At 38.4% G+C, this 18,893-nt stretch overlaps 1 protein-coding gene across 1 annotated transcript; it reads left to right on the top strand.

Moving 5' to 3' along the window:
• Positions 1-12,442: 12,442 nt before the first annotated feature.
• Positions 12,443-18,626, top strand: LOC117314793. The gene is made up of 5 exons (XM_033868897.1): positions 12,443-12,574; positions 13,467-13,553; positions 14,575-14,676; positions 16,832-16,992; positions 18,493-18,626. Exons 1-4 carry the CDS (start codon positions 12,524-12,526, stop codon positions 16,988-16,990), a joined length of 399 nt encoding a protein of 132 aa, XP_033724788.1. The 5' UTR covers positions 12,443-12,523; the 3' UTR covers positions 16,991-16,992; positions 18,493-18,626.
• Positions 18,627-18,893: the final 267 nt, after the last annotated feature.

Here is an 18,893-nt window from a genome sequence, read left to right as displayed (position 1 = left end):
GTGTGGAGACATAGAAGATATTCAACAGCAAAATCAACAAGCTGGAGAATCCTACGAATATTCTGGTATCTACAAACTCTAATACAGGGTATACAGGAAGGCAAACACCATACCACTGTCACAGAAAATAAAGCCAAGAAGATGACTGAGGATTGGGCACGTCTGTAGGATGCATCCTGACTTCATCACAAGATAACGTGTAGGCGGTCGGTCGAAAAGGAAATGGAGAAAGCAGGGTGGACGTTGGGACAACAATGATTTTAAGACAGACAACACTAGACGTCTCTGATGATGGCGTTATGTGCGATGCCGTACAAAGAGAATTAAGTAGTAAGCTTAAGTATTATGACGTTATAAAGTATTTTCTGATGTTAAAATAGTGTTATTACAAATGTGCCTGACATTTATGACATATATCCATGCATAGCCAGCGGAGAAATACAAATGACGGACAAAGACAATTTTTGACTCATGCCCTCTTATCAAAATTCAACAGATATAAATATCATTCGATGCATATCATTATTTGATGTTTTTCATTATTTGATTGATATCATTATTTGATTTGTATCATTATTTGATGTATATCATTATATTTTTTATATCATTATTTGATGTATATCATTATTTGATTTATATCATTTATTTGATGTATATTAACTTTTAATTCTTATCATTATTTGATTAATCCCATTACATGTAGACACTTAAGTTTCTATTTTATATTATAATCATGAAATACTTTTTAAATTCATTATTTTGATTGAGGTTAAGTTGAGTAAAGGTAATGTAAACCCTGGGTGGTGTAATGTAAAACTCCAGGCGTTTTAAGGTTCAGAATATTTATTGCCCAAGCATAAAGCCAGGGCTAAGCTGTATGTTGCCGGTGCAATGGTCAGCTGTGGAGTGAAGGGGAAGGGTTTGTGAACCGGGTACCGACGTTCTCGCGCATGCGTACCTCACATACACACTTGTACACACTTATCTCTCACAGCCCGTGCAACATACGCGCGCGCTGGTGACATTGCATAACAAGTTCACCTGGTTACATATTCCCCCCCTTTGATGAAATAGCTCCTGTCATTTCCCAGGTACTCCTATCCCTTTATTTCTATGAAGAAAAAGGCAATAAAAGGTGGGAAACCTGTTACTGGGCTAGCTCCAGTGACTATAGCTGTTATAGCACGGTACATATAACGAAATGAACCAATCATTCCACAGGCACCTTTAGGGAGTTCGGAATCCCTCTTGACCTTGAGCACCCCAGACTATAGCTGTAGCTACATCCTCCCAACACCACAATATATCATACTGCCACTTTCACAAGTGTTAGTAGGTACTGTGGGATTTGGAGGTCAACACCTAGGTCTAAATGTCCAAATGGTCACGCATACATAGTGTAAAATTAAAAAACAAAGAGTTGGTATTAAAATGTTCACAGGGAAAAGTAAATATCACATGATCCTGTGTCAAACCGGTTCCCAAACCCATACTGGCGGTTGGGGAGAGCCCTACCTTACCAGCTACACTGGCTAGGAAACGGAGTAAAACAATGAATGTAATAAAACAATGGATACAATAGTTATTACCAATACGTATAAGGGTCTCATACTGATGTTTCCTTATATCCAGACCTCCTTGCCTGTTGAGCATAAGCCCAGTCACCATACCGTGTCGGAGGTCTGTGGCTCCTGGCGGAACGCCTCACGGTAATGGGTGAGGATAAATCATCCCTGCTTGCTCCCTCCGGATCAAGCAGGTTGTTTTCCTGTGCAGATGTATCAGCAACAGGTACCTCCAAGTCCGTATCACTTGGAGCATCATCACTCACCGTGATCTGGGTATCGTCCAGGTCAATAAACTCGTGGATATGGTCCACAGGTTCTGGACTCTGTTGGTTCCTTAACCGCCTCTTTGGACGCGGAGGTGGAATTGGTGCTACATCATCACTGCTGTCTGTTTCTTCAGCAGATGATGTTACCTCGCTCTCATATGTCTGAGTTGGGCATGGCTTAGATGGTTTCGCTTTGCAACGATCCACCCTCCTGGGAACATCTACGGGTATAGCGTTAAAAGGCAGCAGCATGTTCCGGTGAAGGGTCCGTCTGGCCCCTTTTCCCGACTCAGGCTTCACCTCGTATACCGGAATATCACTATTTGGTATATTGACAACCAGATAGGGTTCCTGTTCCCATTTATCAACCAGTTTGTGTTTGCCCTGGAGACCAACCTTCCGAACAAGGACACGGTCTCCAATCTCTAGCCGAGTTTCATGTATGGACCGGTCATAGCGGCCCTTATTGCGGTCAGCACTTTTAGAGGCTTCCGCTTGCGCAGCTTTGTAGGCATATTCCATCCTATCTTTAAGCTTGCTGACATATGAGGTTGGTTCAGCTGCATCTACCTCCCTTGGTTCTGTACCAAAGAAAGCGTCAACTGACAGGCGGGGGTGCCACCCAAACATTAAGTAATGGGGTGAATACCCGGTGGAATCGTTCTTGGTGGCATTATAGGCTTGGACCAGTGGTGAGACGTACGACTTCCAGTCAGCCTTCTGGTCCTCCTCAAGAGTACCAAGCATTCCCAACAGTGTACGGTTAAACCGTTCTACTTGACCATTTCCCATCGGGTGATAAGGAGTGGTACGTGATTTGGTAACTCTGGCGAGTCTAAAAAGTTCTTTGATAACCTTGCTCTCAAAGTTACGACCCTGGTCACTATGCAGACGCTCAGGGAAACTGTAAAAGGCTATGAAGTGCTCATATAAAGCCTTAGCTGTGACATGTGCTGTCTGGTTCCGACAGGGCACAGCCTGAGCATATCTGGTGAAGTGATCTGTAATGACCAGAATATTCTCGTACCCACCCTTAGACCTTTCTAAACCGAGAAAATCTATGCAGACTATCTCTAATGGTCGAGTACTTTGAATGGGAACTAATTTGGCTCGGGGTTTGAGTGGTGTTTTCCGTCTTTGACAACGACCACAGGTCTCCACTCTTTCATTTACATCCTTCTCAAGACTAGGCCAGTAAAACCGTTGCCTTGCCAACCAAAGCGTTTTCTCCTTACCCTGATGACCCACATCATCATGGACCCCCTTGAGGGCCAAGGTATGGTACTTCTTTGGCAGAACAAGCTGGTTTGTCTCTTGACCTTCGAGAGAAACGGTTCGATATAAAACACCGTTAAGTAAACGAAATCTCTTCCATGATCTCAAAAGTTTTTGTACATACGGGGATTCATCCTTGAGTGTTTCCCATTCATCCTTGAGTGTTTCCCCCCTGGGATGAAAACCGGTTATGAGGAGGTCAACTACTCTCGATATATCTGTATCCTCTGATTGTTGCCTTCGCCAGTCTACCGACCCCAAGCTGTCAACAGTTTGTGCTAACTCAGTGGCCACATGAGTAGCATCATCAGTGACAACACCTTCTGGAAAGGGGAAATCAGCAACGACGGACTGACAAACAGCCTTGACAACATCAGTATTGGCAAATAACCGAGAAAGACAATCCGCATCGGCATTGTTCTTCCCAGCTCGGTATTTCAGAGTGAAATTATAATTGGCCAAAGCGGCTACCCACCTATGTCCATTGGCATCCAACTTAGCTTTACCAAGCACATACGTAAGCGGGTTATTGTCTGTGACAACCTCAAATGTATTACCATAGAGATAATCATGAAGTTTATCTGAAACGGCCCACTTAAGTGCCAAAAACTCAAGCTTATGTGCTGGATAGTTACGCTCGCTAGATCTAAGACCACGGCTAGCATATGCTATGACTCTTTCCTTTCCATCCTGTATCTGGTAAGAACAGCACCCAATCCAGATGCTGAAGCATCGGTATGAAGGATGAATGGTTTGGTATAGTCAGCATAAGCTAACACTGGTGGCTGCGTCAGTTTAGACTTTATAGAATCGAAAGCCTCTTGTTGGGAATCACCCCAGATCCACTCAGCTTTTTTTGTCTTGGACTTGGTTTTAGGTTTAGAACCTTTTTTCGACAAGTCATGACCCTGTAAAAGCTGATTTAAGGGTTGAACTATCTTGGCATAGTCCTTAATAAACCGCCGATAATAGCCACAGAACCCTAAAAACTGACGGATTTCTTTCACATTTGTTGGTTTAGGCCAATTTTTAACAGCTGACACCTTTTCGGGATCAGTTGCCACACCCTGCTCTGAAACAACATGACCGAGATATGTAACCTGAGTTTTAAAGAACTCACACTTGGAAGGTTTTAAGCCATGCTGAACGAGTCTGGAAAATACGGATTCTAGTCGACTGATGTGCTCGTCAAAAGTCTTGGAAAAAATGAGGATGTCATCAAGAAAAATAAGACATTCCCTGAGATGCATATCTCCCATACATTTCTCCATGAGACGTTGAAATGTAGCTGGGGCGCAGGTCAAACCAAAACCCATGTGGTTAGTTTCATAGAAGCCTAGGTTTCCTACAGAAAACGCAGTTTTCTCACGGTCTGACTCTAGAACTTCCACCTGCCAATACCCAGAACGTAAATCAAGTTTACTGAAATACCTTGACCCAATTAAGGTATCAACAGTATCATCAAAACGCGGGAGCATGTATGCATCTTTGCGGGTTCTTGAGTTAAGCATACGGTAATCTATGCAAAACCTAAGAGAGCCATCCTTTTTCCTTATCAAGACGACATTTGAGGAATAAGGGCTATTGGACTCTCTGATGACACCTGCATCAAGCATATCCTTGACATGTTGACGGACTTCCTCATACATACCTGGAGGTATTTTACGATAGGGCTGTTTAAATGGTCTATCGTCGGGGAGATCAATTCTATGTTTGATTAAGTCCGTATGTCCTAAGTCAAAAGGACTTGAGGAAAATGCATGTTTCCAATTTCCGAGCACTTGGTGAACACGTAACAGTTGCTCCTCGGTTAAAGTTTCAGTGTCAATAACAACATTAAGCCACTAATCAACCTGATCCGAATTTGCCTGCATGCGCGAAGCAAAATCATCGACCACTTCAGCCTGAGACGCACTACAAATAATTGATCTAGGCTCAATGGTTAAAGTTTTCCCTGTAGTGTTACAAATCTTAACAGGAACCTTAACACTAGACACTTGACCTTTGACCTTGATGACCCGAGGACATACCGTGTAAGAACGACGCGACTGATTACGGTTCTCAGTGACTAAGTCAGTAATATTAGTATCGAGACCACGGGCTATCCCGTTGACAACTACAGTGGCATATGGTGCCACCTTTACAGGTTTCTTACTAGTACAGTGTAAACTGTAGACGGTACTTATACTATCTATCGCCATACTCCACTCAGGCGAGGTAGGGGTATCACTGGACAGCAGCTCTTTAGCAAATCTTATAATATTTGTACCCACAATAACTGGACAAACTTCATTATGTGTAGTATCAGGCACCACTAACATCAGAACATCAATGTTTAAAGATTGTAAAAATGGTAAGTTGACTATACACTCAATGTAGCCTAGATAGGGTAATGTTGATCCATTAGCAACAGTCACCTGCAAATCCAATGTATCTAAACTATGGATTTCTGGTTTATCCTTAAGTGAGTCATAGCTTGACTTTGCTATGGTTGATATTTGACCCACTATCAATAAGAGCATTGAATGTTCGACCTTGGACTAATATAGTCCCGACATTTGACTGTCCCAACAATCTACTTAACACATCCGGATCATGGCCTTGAACTTCGACCCCTGTCTGGCCAATTCCAGAAGCCGTTATTAGTTTGGGGTCTTCTTGTCAGACTTATCTGAAGTAGACTTTTGACCAGATTTCCCCTGACCTTTACCTCTGTAATTACCACGGCCTTGACTTCTACCACGACCTCGACCTTGACCTTGACCTTGACCGCGGGAGGAATCAAGTTTCTTTAAAATCTGTTCAAACTTATTATCGACCTTGGACGACAGTCTTTCTTCAAGAGTCTTAAGTTTCTCATCAAAAACTTTTTCCAAACTATGACTTTCTGCTACCTGCACATCACTATCACAAGTGATTGCATTGTGTTGAGCTTTCTTACCTAAGGTAGCAGTGGAAGAGCTAATATTTATCTCCTTATCAACTGCCCTTATCTTACCTAACAGCTCATCAAAGTCCAGGATGCGATCATACATGTGCCTTGTTTGACTTTTTAATTTCTCACTATAGAGCAAAGTCCAGAATTTGCGGCGAAGAAGATCATTTTTAGCTGCTGGGTCCAGTGACTTGTTCTCAATGGCTAATAGCAACAAAGACTCTAAACGGCAGCCAAACATAGTAACTGACTCATTTGGTTTTTGACTACAGTTGAAAAATTCTTGCATAATCATACCATGGGTAGATATGTCACCAAAGAGTGTATCAAGTTTTTTCAATATTTCTGCCGGAGTAGCCCTATCTCCCAAAGAAAAAAATACTTTTTTTGGCAGTACCTCGTAATGAACGGCGTAAGGCTTGTACCAATCTACTAGCTGACACTTCAGGGTCACCAATCAATGAGTTAATATCATGTATCCACTCCATGTAGGAGACATCCCCCTTAAGTTCATCCCCAGAGAACTGAGGGAGTTTAGGTAAAGGGGAGTATGCAGGCATACCTACTCCATCATCGGAGTTGTCTCCCCTTGAACTAGCTCTACGTCTAGCAGGGGGTATGGGGGTGGTCCTATCTTCAGACTTTGGAAGTCTGTCTTTACTATCTATGAGGGATGTCATGGGCTCCATGTGGTATTTGCCCAGAGCATGCAAGGCCTTAATAAGGGCGTCCTCACCTATGATAGAACCATCCTCCCCTTTAAGCTAATCCTTAGCCTTCACTAAGTTCTCCTCTGCCCCTGTTTTTGTACCATCAGCCATTTTTCAAAAATAAAAATAGCAACAATGTGAACCACAAGCTAGGGGATGAACGAAAAGGTTGATATATATATATAATCAAAAATACAATTGAAGATATGACACAAAAAATTATTAGATAAATTCAGCAGCGACTGTGGTTGGGGTAAGCCCTACCGTACAGTGTAAACTGAATAAGCATATATATCATCTACAACGTACAATCAAACAAGATGTTCTGTATCAACCTCTTCATCCAGACCCGGGCAAGCAGAACATCCGGATGAATACCATCCTTATATAGGGCAAAATTAATGGTAGGGGGGCGACCCGTTCTCTTATATGACAGAAGGTCCCTTCTAAAATTCAAGGATAAAACCCCAGACCTGGCATTGACCTCCCGGAGATAATTATTCAAAATGTCTATATGTTGTATCAAATTCTGGTCCTGAAGTATAAAATCAGCTGGAGCGGGATGTCCTTTAAATTCATTCCATAACTGGATTGAATATGGAGGGATTTCCAGAAATATTAACTGGACTGTTGGATATCTCCCAACTAAGCTCACGTACGCATCAACTTGTTTGCGCACATACTGGGAGCATTCTACCTGGGAACCATAAGTTAATGATATAAAGCGACCAAGTTTGGTAGTGAGATCACAGGTTCCCAACCATATGTACAGCACCAGCTGGCCGTGTGATTTAACTAAATTTGGTAGCAGCTGAGCTAAATAGCGATAGGAAGAATTGAACTTCGCACCAGCTCTGCAATAAAACTCTATCTCAAAACCAAGTTTGGAAAGGAGATCCACATTTCTCCTCAGAGAAAAACCTTTGCTACTGGTGAACAAGACGGGTTTCCTCAACAAAGAGACAGGAGACTCGCAAATGGGTTTTTCTACAAATTTCTGCAATTTGCTAACACTCATCGGTTACATAAAAAATGAGTGAAATATATGTAGGACAATGTAATTACATGTATAATACAACAATATAACCACATAGATACAAAAATAACCTAGACGCTAATGACCAGGTAAATCTGGTATACAATGTCACCACCTGTTCCGATATATACCCATACAATCCTCTAGCACACTTACACTGCAAATATACACCCAGGTCTTACCTTACTAAAGGCTGGGGTGCAGGGTAAAGGATAAAGTGATTCATATGAGGCTGCAGGTGATGATGAAGATGATGATGATGATGGTGATCATGACATGAGGCGTGACTTGGGAGCCCTGGTAAATGTAAAAAAAATACAACAAATACAACAGAAATTATTAACAGACATTGCAATCAGCTCCTACAGTAGTTTCTAGATGATAAAGTTACAAAGTATAGCTTGAGAATTTCATTATTTTTTTTCAATATAATCAAGAAATATTATCAATCCACAGAACACAATGGAAAAGTCCAATAAATCCAATAAATCCAATAAATCGTCCAAAGATATTTTTATAATAAGATGTTTGGTGTAAATTGTCCAAAGATATGGAATGTCTAGCACACACGTGTGCAGAATGTAAACACGATCGTCGCTATATATAGCCAACTCTGACACTTCCGGTTTGTGAGCCAACAACCCACGTCATTGCCAGCCTATACAAACGCTAACAAGATGTTTTGCAGCTCTCTCTCATCCACGTCTGGACGATGACACTAAACAGTAGCAAACGGCGATGTGTATATTAACCGCTCACAGCTGTTAATTGTTCATGTATACTGGGGAATCCCCTGAATACCGGAAATGTTGGTTGGTCACATCTGAGCATGCGCCACACACACGGCGGAAGGTAGCATGGTCAACTTGCAACTGTCCACATCAAGAAACTGGCCGCTCCTGGCTCCTCAAACTGGCTTGGGTTCCTACATGGGCGCCATTTTGTAAACCCTGGGTAGTGTAATGTAAAACTCCAGGCGTTTTAAGGTTCAGAATATTTATTGCCCAAGCATAAAGCCAGGGCTAAGCTGTATGTTGCCGGTGCAATGGTCAGCTGTGGAGTGAAGGGGAAGGGTTTGTGAACCGGGTACCGACGTTCTCGCGCATGCGTACCTCACATACACACTTATCTCTCACAGCCCGTGCAACATACGCGCGCGCTGGTGACATTGCATAACAAGTTCACCTGGTTACAGTAATATAAAGAAAACTATCATGAAATGTCATGCAATTCAAAGTTAGGCTCGATGTGTATTCACACTTTTTTATTTTTATTTTTTTATGAACATAATTGTTAACAGCTAACGTCATTGACTGAACTTATTTTGCGTCAAACGCAAGAGTTCATTAATCAAACTAAATGAAAATATATATAAGTACTCGAACAGTGTAACCCACAGCCAAATATATAATTAATAACAGTGGGGAAGGAGGGATACTTAATAGATCACTGTCAGTGCATATAGTTTGCATAACGATATAATGCACGTTTAAAATTCATCATGCACCTTTTTACATTTTGAAAATTCACCGTTAGCATGATAAGTTTCATTTTACTTATATACCATTTGATATCATATGTAACGCGATCTTATTCACATGACAGCATGTACCACGTGATATTATATACCAACTGATATTTTATACCATGCTATATTATATACCACGTGATGTTATATAGCACCACTAATTGATTTTTTTTTATCAATTTTGCGAGGCTTGGCTATTATGAAATGAAAAAAAATCTAAGATACGTTTGATAATATAACTCAGAAAACTTACATTCTGGTAGGTTTTAAAGTTAAAAAATGAATATAGTTGACGTAGGTAATTATTTTGTTGTGCATTTCACAATTCATGGTGTCACGTCATTGGCTATATTATGACGTCACAGACGATTTCTGACTGGCAGTCAATAAACATCGCTCCGTAGTGTAAAACCTATTACGCTAATGACACATACCAAATGATTGAATAATTCACTTGATAGTGGAGAGGTTATGTGATAAAATGATTTACGTTGCTACATTTGTAGGTTTGTTTGCAGGACGTATATGAAATTGTCCCTCGATATTTCAATACTGTTTATACCGATCAACATGTGAGTATTTTCATCTGTTGAAAGCTATTTATATATAACGTCGTTTAGTTATTTATAACATATAACTTCAGTTTTAAAAATATTGATACTAGGCTTGGCTTAGCCTTAAAACATGTCTGTATATACATTGAATAATGGTGTTACAGACTGATTAATTATATTTATTTTGTAAGAGCTCAGATATAAAGATATTTCAACATATAAATGGTACAACAGATCGAAGGTTCTTTAAAAGGCTATTGGTATCTGTAATCACAACAAAATGTATCCTATCCAAGGAATAGGATTGTAACCATTGTAAGATTGTGTCATACAATGGTAATTTTTAGACAGAATGACGTACTACGATATCCTGGCATGCTATGTCATGCCAGAAATCGAACACACATGATAAGCTTCTTGATTGATGTCAGAACAAATCTGGCAATCAGGATTCATATCTCTTAAAGATTACAGAGAAGCCGTGCCCAAGTTTAAAAATCGGCCAATTAAACGGTATGATGACCCTGAGGTTCGTTTGATTGTACATATATCATTCTTTCTGCTTTATCCTAAGATAGCGATGGCTGAGCATTCAATTCCATCATGATATATTCCAGAGGTGATAAGAGTAACAAGGATGATACCAGGAAAAAGAAATTATGCCACGTCTGACTTACAGGGAAGTAAGCAACAGCATAATTCATGCAATAATGAAAATATAATTTTTACAAGTCAGTATTGTGTTTAATACGTTTTCTGTTACTCATCTGGCCGATCGTGTTTCTTTGACTCTGAAGATCGAGCTAGCGATTATCACGCCACAGACCCACTTTCGATTCCTCTCTACAGGAATATTATTGTCTCTGCTCTTTCAAACAATGCCATTGAGCCACTATAGCGACCACACAAGAAAACATGGAAATTTTCCGATAAATTGAACATCTGTCGCTTCTTAACTCTATTTTCTATGTTTTGGCAAGGCATTTTTATTTTGTATTCCTTTGAATTGATATGTAATTAATCCATGCCCCAAATCTTTGATTAGGTCCCAGGAATTTGAGCTGCCTACATACTCCACATGGGGACTCCGTTTTTGGCAGGATATGGATAAAACTTTCTCACCTATTTCAGGGTAATCGCTAGGAATGGGATACTCACACACGGGGTAGGGAACACAGCTTACACGCACCATGATACTATTAACAGTACCGTAACGTCATTGCTTTATGTAGCGTTACCACGTCGTGAATCGATAGCGTCATCAATTCCGACGAACATTTTATAAGATAATGATGAAGAAGAGATAAAAAAGGTTTCGCAGCACCTTACAATTTTTCACTAAGTGAGCAAGAAAAATATTCAAACAAGGGTCTGTTACGTGGACAGAGATATCTAAAACCTCATGCAAGAGTAAGTTTTACATAAAGGTTGAGCTATCTTTGTCCACAAAACAGGAAATGCAAATTTATATTTTTCTCTTACCCTGAAAAGGGGTTACCACAGTATTGCCGGTGAGAGATTGGCTTTTCTCTTACCCCGGACAGAGATATCCACACTCTTAACGGGGTGAGATTTTCTTATCTCACCCTAAATCTCACCCTAGGGAAATGACAAGCTACACGTGCTCTTTGAACGTGCTCTTGTTCTCGATAGGCAGACGTCACTTTGACCTGACCCGGAACGTTTGAGTGTTAATATCAGTATTATTAACAAAAGAAATTAAGATAAGTATTGATTATCAGAGTTAACTGAGTGTTTGGTGTCCTTTTTGACGAGCTTATTGGATTTATATTTTGTATGAAATCAACATCGTAATGTGTAAAGCGTCTGCTGCAGCCTTATCACAACAGTCATCAGTCGTCCACGTGTTGTTGTTTACATAAATTTGGATTTGGTTGATACCACGATAGGAAAACAGGGTAAGATCTTGCATACAATTGTTGAGAACGTGCAAAGAGCACGTGTAGTTTGTCTCAACCCCAGAGTGAGATTAACAGAATCATTCATCCCTTTTTGGGATGAGATTGTTAAGTGTTTGGGAATTTAACAATCTCCTCCCTCGGGTTGAGATCCCCCTATCTCACCCCAAAAGGGATGAAAGATTCTGTTAATCTCACTCTGGGGTTGAGACAAACTACACGTGATCTTTGCACGTTCTCAACAATTGTATGCAATATAATGGTGGCATGACAGGATCGAACTGCCGATGTGACGTCATTGCAATATTTCATGATGTCATGCAGTTGCTATGAAAGGGGAAATAGAAACCTCCTAGAAGTTTCAGTTTTGGGCGGAAGATTTATGCTTATTCTAACTGGATTCGTTTATTTATACGTATGTGAGAAAATAGCCAAACATAGATCTGTATCGTGGACAAGGCTATCTGAATTTTCTTTTTAGCTTTTTGCTGACTAATACCCGGCAAGCCTCGCGCTTACCGGCCAAACTGTTTTATTGAGGTTAAGATATCCCTGTCCACTGAAAAGACACATGTAAGATTTTATGAAACACGAGTTAAACATTATGGTCATTGGAATAGGCACAGCATGATAAGGATATGTCACCAACGACCTTAACCGTTACCTATGACTTTATATATCAGGTGTTCACTGATAGCGACCCATTTTTTAACAGTTCACATTTGAACCACTATGTTGGGACTAGCCGCGATCCTTGCCCTATTTGCTCTAGCTGTAGCACAGGTACGTCGGTGTTGGATAGCTATTTTTTATTATCAAATGTATGATAGACATTAGAAAAGATTTTTACTTATATTCGCGGCCGACTATATGGAAACTTTTCTGACCTGTGACACAACTATGCATGTAAAAGGTGGGCGGATGACACTGTAGTGACACACTAGCCTTTCACCCTTGCGACTTCGGTTGGATTTTTCCCTTTTGGAGGTGAAAAGCTATGGGGTCGCCTGCCCGACAACATGGTTTTGTCTGTGGTCCCCCAATTCCTGCCTAAAAAATCTCCCTGACGCTCTTCCATACAGGTCGAAGAAAATGATTAATATATATTGATATAACTTGTTTCGTAATTGTTGTAATATGTGTAAAGTTAGAATAAGAGTATCTTAAAATGAAGATTAACATTTAACTTGAAATGCGAGCTTATATCTAAACTTTCCATGATTTACATAAACATCTTGATAGCAGATAAATATGAAACACTTGGCACTTGTTCTCTCTCTCGTAAACTTATTTTCTTTAGATGCTTTGGATGTTTCGGTAAATTGAAGAATTGTACATAAAAAAATGAAGTGAAATATGATGTAATGCCCAGCAGGCTAGTTGTCTCAACATTCAAAAGAACAACTACTACTGCTGTGAAACATTTTGAAGAGAGTGGTCGTTAATTAAAACTATTCCACATTAAAAACTCTACATGGACTACATGGCATACAAATTATCCAAGACCATTTGACATCACTTCCTATAACAGCAACCTATTTTCACGTGACTTTTCATGTGACATTTCTCGTGGAATCAGTTGCAGATTATATCTAATATCTAGTGATATTATAAAAGACAACATCGTCGAAACTAAAAAAAAAAAAAGTAAATTAGCATATAATTTGTTTTTCAGCATCATCACCATGGGGGATTCTTTCCAGGTGGACAGTATGAACATCCGGAACATGGCGGTGTCGGTTTTATATATGACCCCACTACGGTATGTACTGTGGAATAGTATTTTCCAAACCTGCCCTGAAATTCAAAGCCATGGCAACATACACATATTTCTTCCATGTTTTATTTCTCTTTAAATAGTGAATTTCTGTTGATAATTTCCATATCAACAACAATCAGTAAATAGTGATGAATGTAATATTCGTTAAGAGATATCGTTCACATAGCCATTTTTAATTGGTAGTTAATTTGAAGGCATCTGAACTGTAGTATGCCAGATTGAATTTTCGTTAATTCAACTATTAACCATTGGGCCTATTGAACCCATACTATGTAATGTATCGAATCCTAATTTGTTTATGTCTTTATTACCAGTACACATCCTTTGAGACTTTTATGTCATTTTAATGTCCCAAATTTTACCTTTATTTCGTCGCGATGCATAACCCGTATATCCTGCTTGGACTTTTAATTAATTGTTGAATGAATCAGTCGAAAGCTACATGTTTAAGACCATTTAAGGGAATCTTAATCAGACAGTATTAATTATTATTTTTAGTGGAGGTTGAACGAAGTTATATCCAGACAACATATTTTGCATATAATAGTTATCTGCCATGCAGACAAAGTCCAGCATGGTTTTGGAAAGCTTGCGCCAATAGCGGAAAACCAAATAAAACACCAAATGTATCGTCCATTGGCTAAGTTGTGTCATGAACTAATACCAAAGTATTCAATATGCATATTTAGCAACGCTAATGGTTATACATTTTGTTGGTGTGAACCTGCTGAAAAGATATAGATTTATTTTTACACATCTATCCGTAATGTGTTTTTACAATTATGAAAAAATAAAAAATGAAAATTTGACTACATTACAAAAAAAATCCTTCTTTGTTTTAAAGCCTAAGCATGAGTACATAAATGATGCACAAGCCTGTCGAGTCTCTTATCAAAAAGGGAAAACGGTAATCTCCGGAAAAAAGATGATTTGTATTACGAAATAATATGTTATTTATGATTGCATTGTGACGTGTCCTCTACAACTTCCGATTTATCCACAGCACTACTTGGTAGCCTCTACCCACTCGACCTGCTACTTCATGCCCTTAGACGCCACCCAGCAGACTGCTTCACACACGTCGAGCGGAATGGAGAAATTAGAGGTAAGAAATACCAAATGTGCAAAAATAATCCTTAAACTGTAATACTGTATAAGTTATTCTCTTAGAAAGGTTGGAATCTACCATGCAATTCACTGTACGAAACTGATTTCATGTCGTACAATAGAACACAATCCTTGGTTATGGCAACATGTGTAAATGACACCATATGTAGATTGCTAAATGAACGATTGAATGAGCTTCTTCGTTGTTAAACAGTACCGTTTGATGACATGTATAGGTGTTGGAAACCGTAACATAAGTGCTGTGCTCAAGCGCGTGAAATGTGGCGCGTTATCAGGACAGAATTATTTGCCGTTTGGTACCTCGTTTAACAAAGCCATCGGGCTGGCATTTAAAGAAGAACGGTAAGAAACTTTGTAAGCCTAATATCGCTGCTTGGACCAAATTTCACAGCAGAAATAATTTAAATTCTTAGTAAATCTTGTCTAATCGTCGACCTTGCCATGTTATTTTCTAAACTGTTTGGCGCAAAATGTTTCAGGAGAACCTTTACAGTTCTTGTGGATCACATATTTTACACAAAACAACCATGTCGTTATACATAGAAGAGGTGCCTATAGGATGCCTTTAGGGAATTTATTTGACCAGCTATGTTTCCATAAAAGCATACACATTGACTTTTGAACTTGAAATGCAAATGACAGCTCTGTATAGTATTACAGACAGGAATCTAGATAATAAACATACTCCATTGATTGGATACCATTAAGACTGCAGAACAAAGTAAGAAAACTACTTTAGTAAGATAATTACTGGTTTACCACCTACATGAAACCGCTCAGTGGTTTCATCTCACCAACTAGACTATAGTTAGTGTTCTGTCGGCGTCAATGACTGTTTGATTGCCTACATGACTCTGCCTATTGCTAGGTTTCATCTCACCGACTAAAGTCAGTGCTCTGTCGGCATCAGTTACTGGTTTATCGCCTACATGACTCTGCCTTTTGCTAGGTTTCATATCACCGACTATAGTCATTGTTCTGTCAAATGCCCATTGACTTGTTAGTATAATGGAATGGTTGTTTTGCCCAACCTATATGATCCGCTTGAGTCGCCTAGGTTCTCCAGAAACATTTTTTTCAAACAATTGTATGGTACTTCTGTTAAATTGCTCTAAAGTAATTATTTAAAGGCTTGTTAATATATTAGCGGATATTTGTAACCAAATGACCCGTTTGAAGGCATCAAAGTGTGGGTCTTGCTGTTGACACTGAATTTGTAAATCTGTTTGTAAATTTCAATAAAACATGCCAAAAATGCATGTTTCAGGGGACACCATTGGCTCATATGTATCGCAAATGTAGCACAAAATAAACATGTTGTTTTGCTCACAAGTGTCTAAAGCACACAATAGCAGCATTGATTTGATCAGATTTGACTTTATGATATGCAGAAACATTTATTCTACATTTGCCTTGAAATGCGGTGGTGAATAATACCAAATATGGCATATCAGGAGGTGTGAGGAGAATCATTTCGTAAATAGTTGTAAAACGAATAATTTTGTAAATATGTGTGAAAGCGAATAATTTTGTAAATTTTTTTTGTTTTGTTTGCTACACTGGTAAAGAGGTTGTTTTAAGCGGTCGTCTGACTACTTTGTAATTGTACATTTTTTGGCGGTTGGAGGTTTATAAAGTGAGAAGTATTCTGTAACTGGTTGAGAAGTTTTCTTAATCTCCATGGTGGTAAACTACAGTAGTGCGTCATAATTTAGTTCGTAGTGTCGGATTTTATTATAAATGATAAGTATATTAAACTTTTTTCTATCAATTGACTTAATTCATTGAGGGAGTTAAGTGACATTTTGTGTGTTGGAACATATACTGAGTTGCTTCACGTTATTTACATATGTTAGGAAATATTAAAATTAACAACAAAGACCAAATTTTCCGCGACACCGTGTTACTTCATAATCTTCCTGCAATCTGGCATTGCGAAACCTTCGTGTTATAAATAACTCTCTGGCAAAAGAAATCAATGAAAATCTTATGATGAAAGGAACATTAAACCAACATTCGTCAGCAGACTTAGTTTATAAAAATCCGTTTATCAACAAATTCAGGAGAATTCATTAAAAAAGGGGAAAAAAGGGGGATATTGACTAAATATTTTCACAATTATTGTCTTGCAGCTCCAGATGATGGCCATGATGTCGGGTGGCGAGGAAGAGTTGACCAATGCGCAAGTAGAAAAACACTCGCACCTCATTGATATGGAGTGTCATGGTGACAAACTATACATGGTCGGACCTCAACCAGGCGCTCCTTCTGTATCATCTCCAGAGCAGTAGATGTACGTTATCAATTTACACTGACCGTTTTATTAATACACAAGAGGTTTATTATTGCTAACCAGCCCAATATCAAATTATGATAACTGCGGTGGTGATAAAAAAATCTTTTTTAAAATTGATCAATTCAGAAAGTTACATTGATCACATTAAAATCCACGGACATTCTATTCAGATGTAAATAACGGAGAAATAATTGGCTTTGTTCATCTGTAATGCTTTCTATACCATTTCAATATCCGATGATCTCAGTTAAGACTAGAAAGCACTGTAATGACGCTTCCAAATTATTATTTTTTTTTTGTTTCTTTTGTTTTGTGTTTGTTTGTTTGTTTTTGTTTATATAAACAAATAGAAAATGTAATATTGTCTCGTTTAATACCACATAATATGCTATTGAGAAACTTATTAGTGTAACACATTTCACAGATTATTTTTCGTATCATAACATTACCCATCATGTTTTATTTGCATTGATTTTTTTAATCAAGCAGGGATAATATTGGTAGGTGTTATAGTCGGAATTATTGATTATATCAACACCGTCATGTAAACATTTGCAGTGATTTTTGCACCCTCTTTATTCACCAAGAATACAGCGAAATTAAATTTTCCGAGAACATGACCAACTATACAACATTTATCCTTGTGTAGAAGAGAGAACACTATAAACGTCGTATACCCCTTGAGACGATATTTTTTATTCATCTTCAATGCACGGTTATACAATCATTAACATGAAGATATATCGGTTGCAGTTTAATAGAGAGATCCAGATATGTTACCAGAGGTATTTTGATGTTTATACACCTGTCGGTCTTGTACGGTAAAATAATGGTCTGTGGGTGTCCTTCCGTCCGTAGATCTCCTCTCTCATTTACATCCGATTCTAAGAAACGCTCTAACACCGGAAGTGAACTTTTTTCCTGGGCAACATTTTGGTTTGACACTAAAAACGTGATTGCCTGTTGAATGTATAAGAATATCAATCTTGTTTCCTGAGCAGCATTTCAAATTTATTTAAGGGTTAACTGTAATATTTTTTTACGTTATTGAGCAATAACACAAACAACTGGGGTGTACTCTGAAGTTTATGAAAAGAGCACACCCCAGTTGTTTGTGTTATTGATCAATAACGTAAAAAACATATTACAGCTTATTTTTTTTTATGTTATGAGATGATAACATAATGTTTTGAGCCAATGAAAATGCTTGTTACAAGCAAAATTAAATTATACTTTCTTAAAAAAATTTCGTATCTTTCCCGGATGTGTTCTACTTATATCAATAAAAACTCGTGGGAGTTGCTATCATTATATACAGTTATGGATTCTTTCAACATGATTTTGATTTCGACAAATTTTTTTGCGTTTCAAAAATTTACGCATTTTAATACCAGAATCTATACTGCTAATTCGACAGGCGACAATTGTCTAGTCCAGCGTTACTCTTATACTTGTGACAATTAATTAATGTATGGTATTATTTCTTTTTCTTTTCAGTTCGACTGGTGGATATTTGATTAATTGTTTTCGGTACAGAACACTTTATAAATACAACTACATGTAACAGACTTTGTGATATTTCAGCTGTGATTCTGATGATTATCTTCAAATAAAGTTTCCATTTAAGATTGTAATAGATTTACTGGTTTTTAATGGTAGTAACCGCCATATATTTTGACAAATTTACAAGAAAATTTAAATGTGCCAGACATTTTACGGTCAACGACCAAAAATGCATGCATAGTGAATAATTACAAATAAATAGCTCACTTCATATCATTGGATTGTAAACTCCATTTAAATAGTGTCTATAAACAGTCTATATATAACCTCTTTCTTATATGAATAATATCTAAAAAAAACCCAAAGAGGTCAGTTGTCAAGCAGTGAGGGCAAGC

The sequence above is a fragment of the Pecten maximus genome, chromosome 16, assembly GCF_902652985.1.
Source record: "Pecten maximus chromosome 16, xPecMax1.1, whole genome shotgun sequence".
Lineage (NCBI taxonomy): Eukaryota > Metazoa > Mollusca > Bivalvia > Pectinida > Pectinidae > Pecten > Pecten maximus.
Note: the sequence above shows the minus strand (reverse complement) of the source record. Positions and strands in the feature narration are given on the sequence as shown.